Source organism: Neophocaena asiaeorientalis, unplaced genomic scaffold (genome assembly GCF_003031525.2).
Source record: "Neophocaena asiaeorientalis asiaeorientalis breed wild unplaced genomic scaffold, Neophocaena_asiaeorientalis_V1.1 scaffold21, whole genome shotgun sequence".
NCBI lineage: Eukaryota > Metazoa > Chordata > Mammalia > Artiodactyla > Phocoenidae > Neophocaena > Neophocaena asiaeorientalis.
In genome coordinates, this window is record NW_020174053.1 from 3,671,463 (window position 1) to 3,691,339 (window position 19,877).

The 19,877-nt window shown below is 55.2% G+C and overlaps 1 protein-coding gene across 1 annotated transcript in view; it reads right to left on the bottom strand.

Moving 5' to 3' along the window:
- The window catches only part of TMPRSS5 (transmembrane serine protease 5), a 32,765-nt gene extending 14,737 nt beyond the window's left edge, over positions 1–18,028 (bottom strand). The window contains exons 1-12 of the mRNA XM_024754270.1: positions 17,963–18,028; positions 16,672–16,795; positions 16,199–16,297; positions 15,586–15,708; positions 14,361–14,496; positions 13,909–14,022; positions 12,365–12,408; positions 11,511–11,673; positions 10,381–10,559; positions 8,669–8,767; positions 8,058–8,200; positions 7,628–7,780 (exon numbers count right to left, since the gene is read on the bottom strand). Of these exons, the coding sequence (XP_024610038.1) occupies positions 7,628–7,780; positions 8,058–8,200; positions 8,669–8,767; positions 10,381–10,559; positions 11,511–11,673; positions 12,365–12,408; positions 13,909–14,022; positions 14,361–14,496; positions 15,586–15,708; positions 16,199–16,297; positions 16,672–16,795; positions 17,963–18,028 (1,443 nt within the window). The remainder of the gene's footprint in view (positions 1–7,627; positions 7,781–8,057; positions 8,201–8,668; positions 8,768–10,380; positions 10,560–11,510; positions 11,674–12,364; positions 12,409–13,908; positions 14,023–14,360; positions 14,497–15,585; positions 15,709–16,198; positions 16,298–16,671; positions 16,796–17,962) is intronic.
- Positions 18,029–19,877: the final 1,849 nt, after the last annotated feature.

Here is a 19,877-nt window from a genome sequence, read left to right on the forward strand (position 1 = left end):
ACTCCGCCCACCTCTATGAATTAACTTCTGAGAGACCTCGTGAATGGGAATCATAAAGAATCACTCTGGGTATTTTTCCACTGGGCATGAGCCCAGGGACCATCATGGGGGCAGGGCTGATGGAAGTGGGGCTCCCTGAAATGTGGCCAGTGCTTCAGAGGAGAGAGGGTGCTCAGAAGAGACCATCTCCTTCTGGCATCTTACCTCTGTCTCACTTGATGGACCAGAATAAATTTCAACTCCCATGGAGACCAGACAAGAGAAGCCCTCCCTGCTCTGGGATGCTTACTTTATAGGACCCTGTCCTCTAGGGCTAAGACCAGGGTGAGGCAGGAGCCAGCTGGCCCTATGGGATGCTGAGAGCCATGCCTCACTTGCCTCATCCTGTCCTGGCCCTTCTTGACCAGACTCTCCCTGAGGGGAGAAGCTCACAGGGCTGAGCTAATATGCCCACCCAGAGCCCGTGTGCCCCCTTCTAGACCCTGGGATTCAAGTGGCCCTGAGACTGCACAGGCCTCTCTCCCTGAGGGCACACCCCACTGGTGGGCGCCCCCCTCAAAGCAGGATTAGTGCCCCACGTGGTTCCCACAAGACCCTGGGTAGGACCAGCTCTCCTGACACCACCATGCTCCGGGACAGAATCCAAAGACTCAAGGATTCTAAATTCACATCTGGCCTTTCACATCCTTAAGAAGGTATATTTGTCATGGCAAGACACTTTTCAAAGTCATTTGCCGACTGTGTCCATTACCAGGGCCATGAGTGAGAGCTGAGCCCAGCCTGAGGCCCTTTCTTTCGGGGTTCCCACTGGCAGCACTGCCTGTCAGGCCCAGCACGTTATGTGCCCCTTGGGTTAAAGATTCAAGGACCCAAGCTGCCTGCTATTGGTTCCTGCAGGGGGTAGGCTGGAGGGGGGGGGGGGGGGGCACTCTGGACCCCCGTAGTTGCAGAGGTGGCCTAAGTAGACCCCTCCCAGCCTCACCTTCACTTGCACCCCACAGCCTTTGCAAAAAGACTGACAAGGGTCTGACTTTCTCCGAGCCCCAGCAGCATCCCCACCTGCTCCCGCCTCTCCTCCCCCGGATCCGCTGTACAAATACAGGGCTACTGCCAAGCTGTGGGAACAGTAAATCTTCCTCACTCTTTTATTCATGCCCTCGCATCTGCAGACAGTGCCGAGGAAAAACAAACCCCACCAAATCCCCGCGGGCTCTAGCAGTCTGGCAGCGTCTTCTTTGCTCCTCTCTGATCCCCTCCAGGAGGCAGAGGCCAGGAGAAGAGACCGACCCAGCTCTGATGTGGGTGGCAGTTCCCCCCACCCCATCCCCTCCTCCTGAGGGAGCTCAGCGAGCACCTGTCACATGCTGAGCCTTGTACCACGCTCTGGAGACCAGAAATCAGTGAGACCTGGGGAAACTGGGCAGTCAGTATTCCTGGCTTCCAGGACAAGGCCCCAAGCTGCCTGGTATTGGTTCCGGGGGGGGGGGGGGGGGGGGGGGGGGGGAGGGGGCACTCTGGACCCCCGTAGTTGCAGAGTTGGCCTAAGTAGACCCCTCCCAGCCTCACCTTCACTTGCACCCCACAGCCTTTGCAAAAAGACTGACAAGGGTCTGACTTTCTCCGAGCCCCAGCAGCATCCCCACCTGCTCCCGCCTCTCCTCCCCCGGATCCGCTGTACAAATACAGGGCTACTGCCAAGCTGTGGGAACAGTAAATCTTCCTCACTCTTTTATTCATGCCCTCGCATCTGCAGACAGTGCCGAGGAAAAACAAACCCCACCAAATCCCCGCGGGCTCTAGCAGTCTGGCAGCGTCTTCTTTGCTCCTCTCTGATCCCCTCCAGGAGGCAGAGGCCAGGAGAAGAGACCGACCCAGCTCTGATGTGGGTGGCAGTTCCCCCCACCCCATCCCCTCCTCCTGAGGGAGCTCAGCGAGCACCTGTCACATGCTGAGCCTTGTACCACGCTCTGGAGACCAGAAATCAGTGAGACCTGGGGAAACTGGGCAGTCAGTATTCCTGGCTTCCAGGAGCAGCTTGCTCAAAACATTTGGCAAGATGAGTTGCGGCTGCCCTGGATGCCATCTGAGGAGCCACCAAGGGGAAGGATGGGCAGCCAGGTCAGCTGCGGCCCCTGTGGAAGGAGGGACTCTCACTCCAACAGCCTCTGCACCAAGGCAGCATCTGTGCAAAAGCGTCCAGATCTTGAGAATTCCTGGGAGCCTCTCCTCCTGCAACTCTGGGCCACCAGGGAAAGCTGCTTTTAATCACAATCAGACCAAAGTGGGACTGGAGGAGGCCAAAGGGAGCTGGATTTTGCCTTTTATACAGAAGAGAGGCACTGGACTTAGCATGACCCACTGTCTCGTTTGCCCAGGACTGCAGGGTTTCTGGGGACACAGACGGGACTTTTGGTGTTACAACCGGGACAGTCCTGGGCAATCTGGGAAGGTGGGGCTCCCCTAACTGAGGGGCCCTGGGAAAGGTTCCACCCTCTGTGAGCCTGACACATGGCTCGGGACAGAGGACAGCTTGGACCCAAGCTGCCTGGTAATGGTTCTGTGGGCGGAAAACTTTCTTCACTACTGGGCCACGTGCAGGAGGAAAGGCTGGAGAGCAGGGGGTCCTGTGGGCAGCTCAGGAGCTGTCAAGGGAAAGTAGGCAGAAGAAAAGTGTCTGCGGACTTCAGGGCAGGGAGGAAATTCCCTCACTGTCTCTAGGGAGCTGGCACCCATGGGGCCCCACCCAAAGCCTGGGGTGTTGGGAAGTGAGCTGGGGAGCCCCTGAGAAAACCTGTCCTTGAACCCTTCGCCAGTGTATGTGGGACATGGGGAAAGGTGGCTTTAAAATCTTCTGCCTGGTGCCTCATCCTCCCAGGACCCAGAGGGCAGTCAGAGCGCTGTCCTGGAGAGGGCCTGACACAGCAGAGCAAGCTTGTTCCTTTAGATCTGTCCCAGGGAACAAGCTCTTCTCCATGGCTGTCCCGACTGGGTGTTGGGGTTGCAGATAGATGTCTCCAGAGGCAGCAGAGGTTTGTGTTAAAGGCGGCCTGAAAAGGCAGATCCCGCGGAGACGCCCTCACCCAGACCGCTTATTTGATAGATGGGAGACCAAACTCCAAGAAGGCTGAGTCACTAGCTCAGGGCAGCACATTCTCCAGTGGTTAAAGACCCAGACGGGACTGTCCACCATCAGATGCCACGGCCAGAGATTCCTTGGAAGGGAGGATGCACAGAAGATAAGCCCAGGCCTGTGAAAGCCCCCGCCTTCCTGTCACATTAGTGACAGACCACGCCTTCTGGAGCCAGGACTCCTCTCTCCATTCTTTTGGGTCCCCAGCGTGGTCCACCCCAGCACCAAGCCCAGGAGAAAACCCGCCAGCAGACTTCCCTGCACTGCTCGGCCCTGGGGCTCTGGGGGCACAGGAAATCTGCAGAGGGTGCCTGCAGGCTCCGCCCCTCCCTTTCCTGGCCTCAGAATGTGTAAGAAAGACCAGCTTCACCACTCAGTAGGAAGCTGCTCCCTACCTACGATAAGGAGGCTTCCTAGAGGTGGAGGTATTTAAGACACGGTTTAAAGGGCCATTAAGCATACTGGGCTCCAATGAGTTTAGCAGGAAGCAGAGCCCCCATGACGCAAACACAAAGATACATTCTGGTGTGTCTACGTAGGGAGGTGGGGAGGGATGACGAGGGAGGCGAAAGAATGGGAGCAGGTGTAGATGGGTTCTCTTTTGAGCAACCAGGAGGGTCCTAAGTACATGGCCAGGAGAGGGCAGAAAAGGAAGAAGAGAGAAAAGCAGTGGGGAGACTCAGGAAAACCATCTCCTGACAGCTACTGTACCACCCTCTAGCATTTACAGCATTTCCAGTTTCGTCCTATTGTGGGTGAACCCAACACTTCCAAAAATAAAATGCAGGAAACAGCTCGAGAAATGTTTCCGAGGAATGACAGGGCTGCCGCCTCGTTCACAGCAACTCTCCTAGGAGAAGCAGGACTCCACGGAAAGTCTAACAAGGAGAGAGAGCCTGCACCCTGCTGTACCCTCCAGACCCCCAAAGCACAGAGAAGGAGTAGATGAGAGAAGGGCTCTACCCTGGGCCTGGCAGCCAGGAGCCACCTTCCTGGGAAGTCTCAGGAGGCTGGCAAGCTCTGCCCAGGCAGGTGGGATGCTGAATCCCTGGGGAGAGAGACAGGTTTCCTGCACACAGAAATGCCCTGACTTAGTCAACAAGAGGCCCTTGGCACTCCCTTAGCAATTACTGCCGCGCCACTCCGCCTCGTGCCTGGCTGGCCGCTACTAATTTGTTGCAAATAACGTCTCATGGCTCCAATAAGGCAGCCGCTTCTCTGCCTCTGAATTCCCCACAGAGCGTCACACAGCTGGGCACCCAGCTGGTCCTCATTAAAATCCTTCCGGACCTGCATCTTGTCACCCTTCCTTGCTCCCATCTCCAGCCCTGCCCTCCAGCAGCCGGCCCAGGGCACCCACTTTTCCTCACTTTCCTAAGGGCTGGATTGGCAGTTGCCAATACAGGCAGGGCAGGTGAGAGCCTCTGAGTCTGTAGATCTGACTGGTAGCCTGGTGAAAGATACCAGGACCTTCTATAGGTAAACAGGGAATCGTTATTAGCAAATTCTCTAATTAGGATTCTTTTTATCTATCGTCCTCCTGTGGAAAATACTCATTTGTAACATTTTAAGTCAGACCATGCAGAACTGGAAATCTGTAAGAACATTGCCCAGGAAGGGTCTCTGGCAGGAGCCACTTCCCAGGTCTTGGTTAACACCTATAAAAAAGAGGGATGGCGATGCATTACTGCAGGCAGGTGACTAAGCCAACCTCCCCATTCTATACTTCTGTGCAATGTTGGACCATCTCGTTCATCCGTGTGCAAAACAACGATGTGAATTTGGCGTGAAAAGACTCGAAGTTCCCATCCTGGCTTCGGCGCTTCTTAGCGGGCTGGTCCTGGGGAAGCCACTTCACCTTTCTGAATGAATTTTCTCACCTGTGAAATGCGCGCAATAATAATATCTTCACCACATAGATGGTGTGAGATCTAAATGGGATACCACGTGTGAGCAGGAATGATACACCGTCAAATAGTATCCAAGTGTTACTGGTTATTAACAGATCATAATGACTGCGGTAAATAAAAACCTCCCTTTAAATAAGCAAACGCCTATGGGCAACGACAGAAACACAAAAAAGATCATCGCTGATGGATTTGCTGGTAACTCTTCCCTGCCCAGAGAGATCGGCAGCCCTGAAAGCGCCTCTTGAAGTGGGGACCCACCAGAGTCGGGTAGTAAATGCTGATCTCGGGATGGAGGCTGGAGGTCGGGGCTCTCAGAACACAGGGTCAGACTACCCACCACCTGCCAGGGCCTCACCCACGTTGCTTCTGCAGTTGGGCAGCAGACTCCCAGCAGCCACTTCCCCAGCTGTTTTTAAACGACAGTAAATTGTGGTCCTTTTTTTTCTAATGCACTTCTTTGCAAAGGAAGCAGACCCTCCAGGAATGAATATTCATTTGTACTACCCCTCAAAAAAATGCTGATAAACTCACAAAAAAGTTGTGTTATTGCTAAACGCTAATTGCATTTCCTTGGGTAAGCACCATAAAAAATTCATTGCAGTTTTTAGAAATAAGATACCAATTGCATTTTAATTGCTAGAGAGGAGAGAGTGGGGGAGAAGCTTAACCAGGAAAATGCTGACTGGGTAGAAACTCAGAAAGACATCTCCCGAGCCAGAAGGCCCAGTCCTGAAACAAGAGCTGAGGAGAGATGGGTCTCGTGGGGAAGCCAGACCCTCCCGGAGGGAGCACTGATTCAATGGCACTCAGACTTGCAGCATCAGAGCACCTGGAAGGCTGGGGCTTTCTGTTGTCAATCATAACATGTAGATTTAACAAATGTACAGAATTATATGAGCAGGAGTCAGTTCCAGAGCTTTAAGAAACATGTATGGGAGGAAAGTTGTAATTCTACTACCCCTTAATGTGGGTGTGAGAGAGAGAGAAGCAGGGTGGGGGGAGGACGGGACCAAGGCCATACATCATTTCACTTTAATACCGGAAGTCCTGGACCAGCTCACAGAACTGTCATTTAAACCCTACGCCCTATTCCAACACCAAGCAGAGTGTTCTCACAGTGCGCCCCCGCCCCAGCAGGGCCAGTCAGAGCCAAGTGAGAGCAGGAAGTAGGTGAGATCGACAGAAGAGTGGGGCGGATCCTGACTCCATGGGCTTCACCTGGGCCGGTCCAGCCTTGACCCCATCTGCCCAGGAGCTTCCCAACCTGGGTCTGTAGGGAGGCATCTCCCCGCCTGAGAGCACAGGGAGAAGGCAGGCCCAGGGCATCCCTGAGCATCCTCCCAAAAGATGCACACAGGGGCTGGGGGGCTGGGAGGGGGCAGAAGGGCAGGCTCCCGACTGCCGCCAGCACCCTCTTCCTCTCCAGCTGCTCCCTCCCCACCTCCTGGCTCCCCGACCTTCCCAACACAGCCCCAGCTTCTCTCCTGTCATTGAGGCTCTCTAGTGAGATAGAGGGGCTGGAAATCAGGGCTGGAGTGGAGAGGCCCTGTGGCCTGGAGGCTGGCCAGTGGGTGGTGACTGTCTCTTGTGCAGTGATAAGAGATCCACACCTTCTGCATCCGGGGCCGCTGCTTCTCCTCCATCTAGTGGACCTGCCAGAGACCCCAGGAAACATGAGGCTGGTATGCAGTGAGACTGAGGAAACAACAGGACCAGGGGAGGGAGTCCTGGGCTGAAAGAGAAAGGAGCTGATCTACAGAGTGGCTCCACCCTCGGTTAGCCGAGTAACTAGCATTTTAATAAATCACTGTGCACTCAGAACCTTCATTTGCACTTCTGTCCAATGGGGCTAAAATATCTGCTTCTCTAGGTTTTTTGTAAGGTTTGAATGAGAAGGTGGACGCATAGGTCCCTTGTAAACTCTAATTATCTACCACCTGCCCTGAGCCCAACCTTGCAGAAGGATGCTTCCCACTACCACACCCTGCGTTTGTAAAGTACTTCATACAGATCACGTGCTTTTATACACATTCTCTCACTTGGCTCTCGCCCTGAACGGATGAAGTGGTGTGGCCGGCCCAGGATCACACAGAATGAATCAGTTGCTGAACTCAAACTGCTAAATGCTGAGCTCTCTCCCTAGGGCAGGGAGAGCAGGCACGATCAGGGATGAGTAATGGTCATAAGTAAATACATAATAACACCTGGATCCCTCACTCTAAGCCTCATGCTGGGCAGGCCTTACCTCATGTCATCATCACATATGATGCCATAGACTGTAGCCACGATGGTTACCACCGGGACCATCAGTGCACCCCTGTGCACTGAGGTTTACCAAAGTTAGGAATTTGCCACAGGTCACACAGGAAATGGAAGATCTGGGCTACAAATTCAGGTCAGCTCTTCCTTAGTGAATGCTTAAATTGATAGAATGGATTCAACGTTATAAGCATCACTTCTTCCTTCTCCCAGTCTGGGAATATTCCCCAGCTCCCAGCAGGGCCCAGGCCCGAGGGATGAGGGTCACGGTTTCCGAGGGTTATTGGTCCTTCACAAACGGGTCTGCCCCACCTGCCCCCCGACTCACCTGCGCCGTGTCCTGGATCCAGTCCAGGAATTCGGCAACCTTGGCGTAGACGCCGGGGTGGTTGGGCTCTGCGCAGCCGCGGCCCCAGCTGACCACCCCCACCAGGCGCCACGTGCCCTTGTCCAGGCACACCAGGGGACCCCCGCTGTCCCCCTGCGGCATCCAGGCACCGGGACACAGAGAAACAGGCAGTTAGTCCTTCCTGGTGGAGTGGCGGCAGACCACTCCCCAACCGCCGACCCGGGGCTGGGAACACACCCTGCATTCCAGGCGGTCCTGCTTCCAGGACGATCCCGTCTTGCCTCGCGCCCCCCTTCAACCCGCAGCGCGCTGCCCACTTGCCTGGGCGCCCCGCTCCCGGAGAGGATGTCAGACGGACGCCTGGCCGCAGGCTCCGCCCACCCCACACCGGGCCCCCGCCCGCCTGCACCTGGCACGCGTCGGCCCTCTGGTCCAGGTAGCCGGCACACAGCATGCGGGGCGTCAGGGCCCCGCTGTACACGCAAGAGCTGTTGCAGAGTTGGGTGCTGAGCAGGGGAACCACCGTGTCCCGGAGCGTGTCCGACCTGTGGGCTGCGGGAGGCAGATGCGGAGATGGAGGGGCGCAGAGCAAGGCCCGAGAAAGCAGGGCAGCAAGAGGGCCTTAGAGGCCCCGGAGGTGTGGAGGCCCAAAGAGGGGAGCCCAGGATGGGAGCTGTGGACTCTGGGCGAGGAGGCAGGGGTCCGTCAGACTTGGGGGCTGGGAGCGAAGAGGAGGAGTAGACCCCACACATACACCCTGATGCTGAGGCCGTGGCCCTCCAGGCAGAAGGGGAGGGGGGAGGAAGGGGCCTGGGTTTAGGGGAAAACACCAGGTTGTTCTCCCAGAAAGACCCAGACAGGGGAGACTGGGGCCCCTGGGGCTGGCCAAGGGTGATGCCAGAGGAGAAGGGGGCTGGCGCTGCCCTGTGGCCAGGGAAGGAGGAGGTGCCTCACCTTGGGAAAGGATGCCTCCCCGACACCCACACCCCTGTGCACCCCGGGCCCTGGGAGCTGACTCACTGTGGCTGGGGTCAGTGTGGCCCCAGCCAGACACCCAGCACTGCGAGCCCCTTGGAAAATCCTGCTCTTCAGCCGGCAGGCACACGGCGCCCACGGTGTCTGCGGAGAGGCAGTGGTCCCGGGTCCCACTCCGGCTCGGCCTCCCTGCCCGCGAGCCTGGGCAAAGGACCAGGGCGGGCGCGTCCTCCACGCCCCCTCCTCAAACAGTCCTGGCTCCGGCCTCCCGTACAGCTGTGCGGGTCAGGCACTGCCCCACCTGGGAGCCACCATTCACGCGGAGGACAGTGTGGAAACTGCAGTGTGCCTGGTGCCCTAGGCCGGGCGGTGTACACCTGGTGCATCCCCACCTAGGGCTAAGGGGGGATGGAAACTCCTTCTGGGTGTCTGTACCTAACTTCTCCTAATGAGGACCCATTTAGGATTTTCCCCAGGGTGTGTGGATCCTCTTGGGACATGGTTTCCAAAAGTGTGCGACCTGTCCTGTGGGCAGAACCTGAACCTGATTTTACATAATGCATAGACCTGCCGTTAGATAAACGCCACTTCGCTGGGAGAAGGTATTTCGTCTTCGGTTCTCCTTCAGCCCCTCTTCTGCACCAAGGAGAAAGCGTCTGTCTGGTGCTACTCTGTGCCTCTCTTCACGCCTGCCCACCCCTTCGAAGCACAGAGAGAGCGGCCTGACGCGGCAGTTCCTGCAGAGCACAGCGCCTAGCTGGGACCTGAGCACTGTTTTGTTTTCACTCTGTGCATTTTTGTGGTTATTATCTATTTAATATAAGTCATATGGATTCTCCAATTAGGTAGTAACCTAAAGTTTCCCTTTAAATATATTCATGTCAATTTAGAAGCATTAGCTGTTGAACAACGGTGCAGAGAGCACCCATATACGGTAGAATTTGTGAGCGGCATAGAGCAACCACTGTTGCTGGGGAAACCCAGGGCTCCAGGTAGCAATGGGAGGGAGGAGTGCTGCGTGTGTGTGTGTGTGTGTGTGTGTGTGTGTGTGTGTGTGTGGTGTGAGAGTAGGTGTGCACAGGGGTAGGTGTGTATACGTATGTGAGCCTTGCATGAGTGTGAGCGTGTGAGGGCATGCACACGTGTGTGTGTGTATGTGTGAGCATGTGTGTCTGTAGGTGAGTGCACTTGGCACGTACGTGTGGAAGAGCTGCCCTTCAAGGGCAGATGCTGTGGAGGAGATGCTCTGCCCCGGGAATTGTTTGCCTCGTGAACTTGAAGAGAGTCAATTCGCTCTCTAAAGGTCAACATCCTTATCTACATACACCAGCCTCAGCTCCCTGTCAGGTTTGTTCTGAGGATGGGGTGAAAGAATATTTGGTAAGGTAAATCTTATTAACCGTAACATGGTGCTAGTTATTAACTGTTATCCTATTAACTGTCAATACATAGTTAACTATTATTCACTATAGCCCAGCTGGGACCTGGCACCAGCAGCCTGTTGGGAGATGGAGCCACTGAGAAGCTCTTCTTGGGACCTCGAGGCAAATCCCACCTGCAGCCCAGATGGGAAAAGGGCCAGAACCTTTGTCCCCAAAAGAGTGTGTGGAAGAGTTGGCGCCACCCCAGGTCCAGGTGATGCCAGAGTCCACGACGGTCACCAAATGAAGTGAACGTTGGGTTCACAGCACAAGGGGGTCTTAGGAACCCGCGGGGCTCTTGCGCTCCCTGCGCCACACCTCTCACCACAGCCTCACCTGAGAAGTGGAGCGGGGTCCGGAGCTGCAGGAGGGCCATGTCGTAGTCGTGACTCTGGGCACTGTACAGAGGGTGGGCGATGATCCGCTCCACCACAGCCCCCTGGTGCGGCCTGACCGTGCTGTGGCTGACCAGCCCCGCATGGACCCGCCAGCTGGACCGGCGGGACAGCCTGAAACTGCACAAGGGAGCTAAGCTGAGCCTGGGGGAGGAAGGGGCCAGAGACGTTGACATGAATGAGCTGGTGGGGGGAGAAAGCCAACAAGCACGGCTGTTAGTGGGGGCCCCATCACCAGGCTGCAAGCTCCCAGAACCCAGGCCTCTTAGAATCCCCCAGCAGCTGGCAAGACACTGGGCATGCAGTAGGTGCTTAATAAATGCTCAGGCACCGATAGAGAGAGAAATGAGACACTATGATCATTGGCCACCACCCCTGCACTCTCCGGCATAACCCCCTTCAAGTTTTACAGCAAACATGGAAGGGCCTTGTGTTATTATCATAGCTCTAAGCGGAGTCAACAAAGCTTTCCTCAGTGCTGTCTCCCCACTTCCTAAGTGTGATCGCTGGGGAGGCACTTCGGCTCTCCCAGCCTCAGTTTCCTCACTATAAGATGAGGATTCCACCACCTGCCTTGCCCGCCATCAAGAGAAGAGGGCCGAAGAGCTCATTCATTCCTTCCAACCAGCATTTATTAAGCACCTACTATATTCCAGGCCACGGGGACAAGGCAGGGGAAAAATCAACAAAGGGATTCAGTGGTAAACAAGACTCTTCCCTGCCCCCATGGAGCTTCCAGTGTAAAGGGGAAGAAAGACATTAAACAAATAATTACATGGAAATTGATTTAATTACAGTGGTGATAAACGTCAAGAAGCATGGAGGGCTGTGAGTGCGAAAGCATTTTAAAAACGTAAAGACCGAACAAAACTAAAGAACCAATATTTGTATTATGACTGCTATCTAGGCAGAGCTGTTCTTGGCACTGAACAGGGAGAATTTCACAAACACCGCCGGGCCCACTCTCAGCAGACATGGGAGGCGGACAGCTGGACATTGTATACAGGACACACCAACGGCCAAAGAGAAAGTGCTAGGGGGCACCCTCCCCCCGGCAGCCCCCAGCCTTGCCTGTGCACACAGTGCGCCGCGGTCACCACCCAGTGCGGGGCCAGCACGGAGCCCCCGCATGTGTGCCGGGCTCCCAGGGCCACACTGGCCTGCCAGGGCCAGCGCCCGGGAGCCACCGCCTGCCCGCCCACTATCTGGGAGGCCAGGGGCCTGGTCCCACACTCTGCAAACAGACAAGCACTGGTGAGATGGAAAGAATGTGGGGTGGGTGTCAGCACTGTGCTAACCGTCGAGGCCTGGGGTCCAGCGTGGACGGCTCCCATTTATCATTCCTGGTCCTAAGCATGGGGCGGGAAGCTGGAAATGCTGGTTACACATCCACCTGCCCCATCAGGCGGTGCGCTTGCCGAGAGCAGGGGTGGTGCCTGCATCACCTGTGGGGCCCCAGGATCTAAGGAAACGCCTGTCCCATAGGAGGGATCAAATGGTGGCATGTGGACAGACGCGTGGAAGGACAGATGAAGAGATGGCTAGATGACTGGGAAGGCGGGTGAAAGGAACTCTGCAAACTGTCTCTCACTTGGCCCCTCTTTCCCCACCATCCTTAGTCTCCAGAAGCTGCTGTTTCCCCTTTGGGGCGCCCCCAGAGGCCAGGGAACATCAGAGGCCAGGATGGGGAGTGAGGCAAGGAGGTCATCCACCCAAACCAGTGGCTGGTGGTGAATGGGACAGAGGTGTAGACAGGGCTCTGTTTGGGCAGAACTCTGTCTGCAAGAAGGGGCCCTGCAGGCAGGTGGGCAAGGAACCCCACCCCAGACCCAGCTGAGCTTCCCAGTGGGGATGTCCCACCCTGAGGGCACGGGGGAGACGCCCTCCTCCCACCGCCTCCTTCCCGGACCCAGGACAGGACTCACCAGAGCATCTGAGGGAAACCATTTGACCAGAAGTACAGCTGCGCCTGCAAAACAGAGGCAGCGCCAGCAGGAAGCTGGGCGGGGCCCACCCCAGGCTGCACACCCACCTGACGGCCTGGGGGAGGGGGTCGTTGTTGGGGGGAGCAGTGGGGGCCTCTCTGTAGCCACAGCCACCTGCTTCCTGACCCCACCCAAGCCCCCAGGCCCCTGCTTGTAGCAGGTCTGTGGGACAGCCGCTGTGCTCTGCCCAGTCGTCCCGGGCACACAGGACTTCGTGGTCCTCCAGTTGGATTTGGGCAGGGCCCAAAGTTACAAATGGAGCGTTCGTGAATGTGAAAATCCGGCTGTTCCCACTAAGGCCCGTGAGTAACGTGTACTCAGCGGATGAGTGGGTGAGAGAGTGAGCGAATGGACTCAGTTCTTCGCCCCGTGCTACGGCCTCAGATGACTCCACTCTCTCCCAAGCCCTTCGCCCGGCCCTGTGTACTCATATGCCTGCTCTCCTCTTTCCCCTCCTCTTTCTTAGCATAAACCTCAACTCCTGGGAGTTCCCTGGCGGTCCAGGGGTTAGGGCTCGACGCTTTCACTGCTGAGCGCCCAGGTTCAATCCCTGTTTGGGAGCTAAGATCCCGCAAGCTACATAATGCAGCCTAATATAAATAAATAAATACAATTGAAAAACACACTGTTAAAAAGGAAAAAACATCAACTCCTTTTGGAGCAAAGCCCTCTTTCTTGACTTCTCTCTTGCCCCCAGCATCCTAATGCCTGGATTCTACTAGTTTCCCAAATCCACGGCCCCCCGGCTCTCCCGGCAGAGTCAGTCCCACCCCTACTTCCCTTTGCCCATTGAGGTATCTAAGACAGGGACCCCACGTTCCCCTGATCGGCCCACAGGGGACAGGAGCTGGACAGGAGGGTTCTGAGATTCAGACGGGAACAGTGGTGAAGGGGTGAGAAGGCTTTAGAGCAGGGACGGGAGGAGGCTGCTGGAAAGCTGGAGGACACCCAGGCTGGGTGAAAACCCGCTCAGCTTGCACCCACCCCCAGGATTTGGGGAAGGGGCCGTCCCAGAGCCCTCTCTTCTCTGGAGGGTCTCCAGGTTCCAGACAGTTAACCATCTCTCTCCTGAGATAGCAGAATTATCCAAATAAAGTGCGGCAGGGGTGAGAGGGACTAGTTTGGAGACAGGAACCTGGTTTGGCTGTTTATCAGTTCTGTGACCTTGCACAAGGCCCTTTACTTCATTGAGTCTCAGTTTCCCCACCTGTGAAATGGGAATAGGAGTACCATTTCAAATCCTCTGACAATAACACCCAATCCTGCCGTTCTTGTGAGGGGCAAATAAGATGATGTATGTGAAACTTTGGTGGGCAGGGCTCCTGTGAGCTGAGTTAGCAATTTCTAATTGGGAAATATTCCTCTTTGTTGTCCTATCTTACACCTCCAGTGTCCTCGCCACCAGGCGCTCATGATAGGAAGATTTTTGCTGGATTTCTCACCAGGAAGTGAGGGGCATCACTCAGCCCCCTGAGAAGCCCTACCTGGGCTGCCACACCTCCTCCGGGAGGCCTCCCAGTCTAGGAGAGAGCTGAGCAAACTGCCTGGAGCTGTTGAGCCTGATGTTAGACAGGTTCACTGCCTTGTGGTCTGTGAGTCTTGGCAGGAGAAGGGAATAAAACGGGAGGAAATCAGCTTTAAACTGACGATCAGCACAAGAGATGGGGGTTAAGTATAACCGGAATGTGATACTATACCAAGGTAGTGACTGAACAAGACTTTGACAATGACCTCTTCTGGGATTTATATTTGTTAAAAATCAAGGATGTTCAAAGGAGAGAAACAGACTGGGGCACCATCATGCCCAGAGGCCAGGAGATGACCAAAATGACCTCCTGAGTACTTTGATGGTGACAGACAGATAGAGGTCTTCAATGCTCCTCCCCCACCCATCAGCTCTCCACCCTCCCCAGGCCCCACTTATGGCCCCAGCTACCTGAGATGCCCAAGGCTCCGACAGATCCGCACCCCCAGGGCAGAGCTCCAGCCCTCATGGCAGACCAGGAGCCAGTCTGGCCGGGCCCTCACCTGCACTTCCAGCAAGAAGTCCTCAGTGTTTATTCTGAAAGACACTGAAACCACAGCATGAAAGCCACATCCCACCCGCTGCGGGATGGAGGGGCGGCATGGGCAGGGCGAGCCGGACCTGGCCACCATGGGACCTAAGAGGCCTTCACGATAGCATCTGGGTCACCCCATATCAAGCTCCCTGTTCCCCAGGGAGCCAGCCGGTTCCGAGAGCAAAATGACCCCTCTATACGCAGCTTTTTAGGTTTGTGTTTTAACCAAGTGCTTTTAAACGTGCTCCATCACTAAGTGTCACGGCAACCCTGTGGGGTGAGAATTCCCATCCTCCACATTCTGCAGAGGGAAGTAAGGCACGGAGGTTAAGCAACCCGTCCTATGTCACAGGATCTGCAAGTGATGGATCCAGGTCTTCTGAGGGTTCCTGTTTGTTGAGCATCTGCTTTTCCCACGCTCTGCGCTAAGCCCTTTTATTTTATGCTCTTATTATGCTTCCAACTTCATGCGGTAACTATTTTCATCTCCACTTCATGGAGAAGGAAACGGAAGCTCAAAGCAGTAATGGAACCAAAGGCGCACACAGCTAGCAAAAGCGGGCTCCAAGCTGACCCTAACTAACCTCTGTAACTGATTCTACCCACAGCCTCAGCAGCACCGTATCTGCTGACCCTCAACTCTTATCTGGAGGGGAGGGGACAAGGTTTGGGTGCTGGATGCGGAGACAACGTGGCGAGACGTTTCCAGCCCTCTGTGTGTTCTTTGCCCTGGACCCAGACCCTTGCCAGCCCCGCGCTGGCCCCCCCCCACACACACACCTGGCTTCTCTTCCCCACACCACAGCTTCACGCTGCCCAAAGGGCGAGTCGCCATCTCTCCTGGCAGCCTGGGCTCTTGGCCATGCCCCCGCTAGAGATCAAGACCGTCCCCCAGGAGTGCTGAAAGCCCTAAATCAGAGATCAGCTCTACAAGGCTGGGCCGTGGCTCCACCCTCACAGTACGGGAGACACAGGTGGGTGGCAGCGAACTCGTGGCCCTTCAGTTTGGTCCTCTTGCCCCCATCCAGAAGGGAGGATCCCACAGCTGTGCAGGGGTCCGGGGCCCAGGTGAGAGTCCTGCGACCTTGGGGCACGGCCCACCTGCTCTGGGAAGCGAGGGGAGCAGGGCTTCCTCACCGCTGGCCTCCGAGCAGTTTAAGCTCATATCCTCATCCTGCAGGGTCCCAGGAACAGGCTGAGGGGCAGCCGGCCACAGATACAGCGCTTCAGAGGACAAAGACAAGGAGAGGCTGGGGGAAGGAAGGGACTCCCCTAGGAGGGGGCCAAGGAGCAGAGCAAGGGACCTGCAGCAGAGGGAGGCAAAGGCAGCCTCGGGGGGGCTCCTCACCGCCCTGCCCGAGGCAGGCCCCCCGCAACGTGCAGAAGAGAGACATTGCGCTCTCAATGTCTCTGTCTCTGTCTCTGTCTCTCCCTCTGACTGGGAAAGATCTCTTGGAGAAGTTTGACAAGGGCCTCCCTGGATCATCCACTCGAGCACATTTCTCACTGTAGGACTGAAATGTTCTTTACGGAGAGCCCGAGTCCCTGCTGCTGGCCCTTCACCCCATTTCTACGTGCTGTCTACTCAGACTAGATGGAAAAGACGCTCATCCCACCTGCCTTGAACACCTGCTCAGCACCTGCTCCACTCTCCCAGCGTCCCCCAGATACTGTTCGTTGCCCCTCCCCTGCCACTGAAGGTCCCAGCACTGACCTAGAAGCCAGGAGCCAATGCTTGCACCAGCCAGCAACACCAGGGCTCCCAACGCCGCCCAGCCGCGCCGCCCTGTGCACCAGCGCCCTGCCCAAGAGACTGTGGGGGAGGAGGGCAAAGGAGCATCTGGGGACCCTGCCTCCGCCTGCCAGTCACACTTCACCCCGAGGCACCACCCCGGGACCAGGCAGCCACCGACTCGCAGCGGTAGTTTACCCCACTGCACCTGCCCGCCCCATCATCCTGGGGGGGTAGGGGGCAGAGGTCTGATCACTGGAGCCTCGGAGCCCACTCAAGCCCCCAAATGGGAAACAGCAAAAGCAGGTCTGGGATAAATAGTGAGACAGCCTCTCACCATCAGTCATTTAAGGCTGACCTGGGAAGATCTGGGGAAAAAGAATCTGGAGGATGTAGGAAGATTGTCCCTTCACTGCCCCCACCCTGTCATTCCCCGATGGCCCAGTCTGGCCTACTGGGTTGCTGCCGGGCCTCGGGCCTCCGCAGTGGGTCTCCTGGCTCTGCTCTGAAGATCCAGGATCCTGGACTCTCCTCTGCATACTGAGCCTCCATGGGGGCTTGGCCATCCAGCATCAGGCTCTGGGGAAATAGCTGTCAGTCACTCACCAAGGAGAGAAATCACCACCGACCACAAGAAGTCCCCACTCTCTAACTGCAGCCGGGCCCTCGTTGCCACTTGTGAGCCTTTTTCCATCTTGGGGACTCCATGTGTGTTCCCATAGATGCCCCTCAGGCCTCCCTGCTCTCCTGGAGCCCCTAGCCCCACCCACCTTTCTCTCACACAGCCAGTAAGTGTCAGAGCAGAGACCTGAGCCCAGATTGGGCCAACTCCAATGCCCGCACTCTTCACCACCCCCTTGGAAGTGGTGACATGGTGGCATGGAAGACATCCACTGAATCCCTGAACATCCCTTCTCAGATCCTAAGATTCCATCCTTCCTCTTTCCCTCCTATCTTGGAGGAAAAACTGCCCCTCCCCTACGAACCATGCATTCATTCACCCAGTAAATAGTATTCAGCCCAAGTGGACAGTCCACGGTGGGGGATACTGTAAGTTCAAGGTAAATTAACACGGACCTCCACAACCACCGCCTCAAAGAACCTACCTGTGAGTCCTGAAGATAAGTCATGTAAACAAAGCAGCACAAGTTCAGTGACAGAAGAGAAGTTCAGTTTAACTAACATTGGAATTCCAAAGGAGAGCTTACTTCTTGTTGGGGAGATCAAGAAAGGCTTCCTGGAAGAGGCAGCCTCTGAGACAGGCCCTCATAGATGAATAGGGTTTGAACTGACATATATGGTCATTGGGTGTTCCAGGAAAAAGGTGTTGAGGAGACAAAGGAATGGGAGTGAGAAAGCATAGAGTGGGGTAGGTCAGACATTTGCCTAAAATTCATGTGCCATGAAGAAGAGTAACGGAAAGTAAGATCTTGGCAAAAACACTGGACCAGCAGTTCAAAGCTAGGTCTACAGCCTACTATATGAACTTGGTAACTCATCAGCCCTCCAAATTTCAACTTTCTCCTTTATGAAATAAGAGTGATAACCCCTGCTACACATTGAGTAGTCTCCCCCATCTAGCTTTGTCTCCATTCCTTCTCCATGCCAGAGCAATCTTTCTAAAATGCAAACATTAGCAAGTTAACACCATCTTTAGAGTATCTAATGATCTTTGTAGCCTTCAGGGTAAATCCAAATCTCCCTTGCATAGCTCACAGCATCCTCTGTGCTCTCGCCCCTCCTCACCTCTCCATCCTCACCTGGCAGCACTAACTCCTCCACAGCGTAACTCAGGGTGATACTAACACACATGCCTGTCCTCAGCATCCTCACACACTCTCACACCACGGAGGCATGGCACCTGCTGTCCCCTTCCCAGTATACTGTCTCCTATGACTTTGCAAGATTCAGCTTAAGTGTCATTTTTCCAGGAAGCTTTCTTCAACCCAGGTAGCACCTATTGTGACCCTCTATTATGCTCATTTACTTCTCTCTCTCTCTCCTTCCTCTCTGGTCTAGGCATCCCAGAGTCTAGCTCAAGGCCTAGCACAAAGTGGGAATTCAGTTAATGCACACTGAATAAAAGGAAGGAAGGAAGGAAGGAAGGAAGGAAGGAAGGAAGGAAGGAAAGAAATACATATAAACTATGGGTCCTTTCTTTAATGAATTTATAATCCAGTAAAGTAGAAAGAGTCCCTTAAAGTTGAAGTAAGTCCCGTCTCCCCTGCAGACCACCTTCCCCTGTCAACACAGCCTGGTCTAGAGAGAATTCCAGAGTATGCTCAGCCTTTCTTCCTGTCTCAGTATCAAGGGAGCCTGGCTTGAAGTTCAGCCTCTGAGCAAACTGGCCTCACCTCGGGAGCTGCCCCACCTCAACACTCACCTGTCCAAGGCCATGTGGTAGCCTGCAAAAATGGTCTTTAATGGTACAGGACTTCTTCATCCTTTTTTTGAGGAGGAGTTCATGTAATAATGATTTGCTAAGTGCTGCCTACAGGCAAAGTACCTGGCTAGGCATATGGGGGACAAGAGTGGGAAATAAAAGCCACACCTGGGGAAAATCAAACAAGGAGGTTGACCACACAGGTCCCCTCTAGAGCCCCCTCTCCTCTGCACCAGAGCTGCCAGAGGAGATTCCTTCCAAGAGCCTAGAATTCCAAGGGTGGGGTCAGGGGTGGGAGTAGAAAGAAAGAGAGGGCAGAGCAGGGTATGGCCTTACCATATGGGTCCGTGGCACCAATGCAAAACCTCAAGGTCTGCTAGGTAACGTTCTGCTCCTGTTCTTGGATCAGCATTGATTAAATAGCCTGGCCAGCTTGGTTAGAAGATGAGGGCTCCCTAGTTCACACATGGCTTCTCCCTTCACCGTCCTCCACACACACACACACACACACACACACACACACACACACACACACACACACACACACACACACACACACACACCAGAAAGACAATGAACTCTGCTCAGAAACCATGAATAGATCCCTTGTCACAGGAAAGGGAGTCAAGGGCTAGCCTGGGCTGGGCAGCCCCAGCCCCTCCCATCAGCTAACTGGAAGCTCAGAAGCAGAGAAAAAGGTTAGGAGGAGGAGGGGACGCCAGCTACTGTTGCTTAGCAACAAGATCCCTTGTGCCAAAAAGTGTGCCCCATGCATGCTGGCACAATCCCCCCACTTCCCGCTGACAGGGCTGTATTCAAGAGACTAATATTAGCATTTGTTCAAATGTTTGAGTCCTCTGGACGATAACTCAATTCTGTGTGGGTTGGCTTTTCCAGGAGTCTGGGGCTATCACCATGTTGAAATTGGGATGTTGATGAGGGATCTTTGTGACCCGTCTCCTCAGGGCTGCACCGCTCACTCCAATGCCAGGGAAATGGGGCCTCTCCACCCCACTTCCCTGGGGACCAGTTCCTATAGGAGACCTCAGTGCTATGTTGCTTCAAAGCACAAGGTGGCCCAGCTGAGCCCGGGATGGGCTGAACACACCTGGGAGCCATATCTCTTTAGTCAAGGAGGAAGAAGAGGTCCCAAGGAAAGGAAAGACTGGTGTGGCTCCCCTTCCTCCAAATGCCTCTCATAGATCCCTCAGATGAGACAGTTAAGAACAGGGGCTTTAGAGTCAGGCCTTCATCCAACCCCAGTTCTGCCACTTCCCT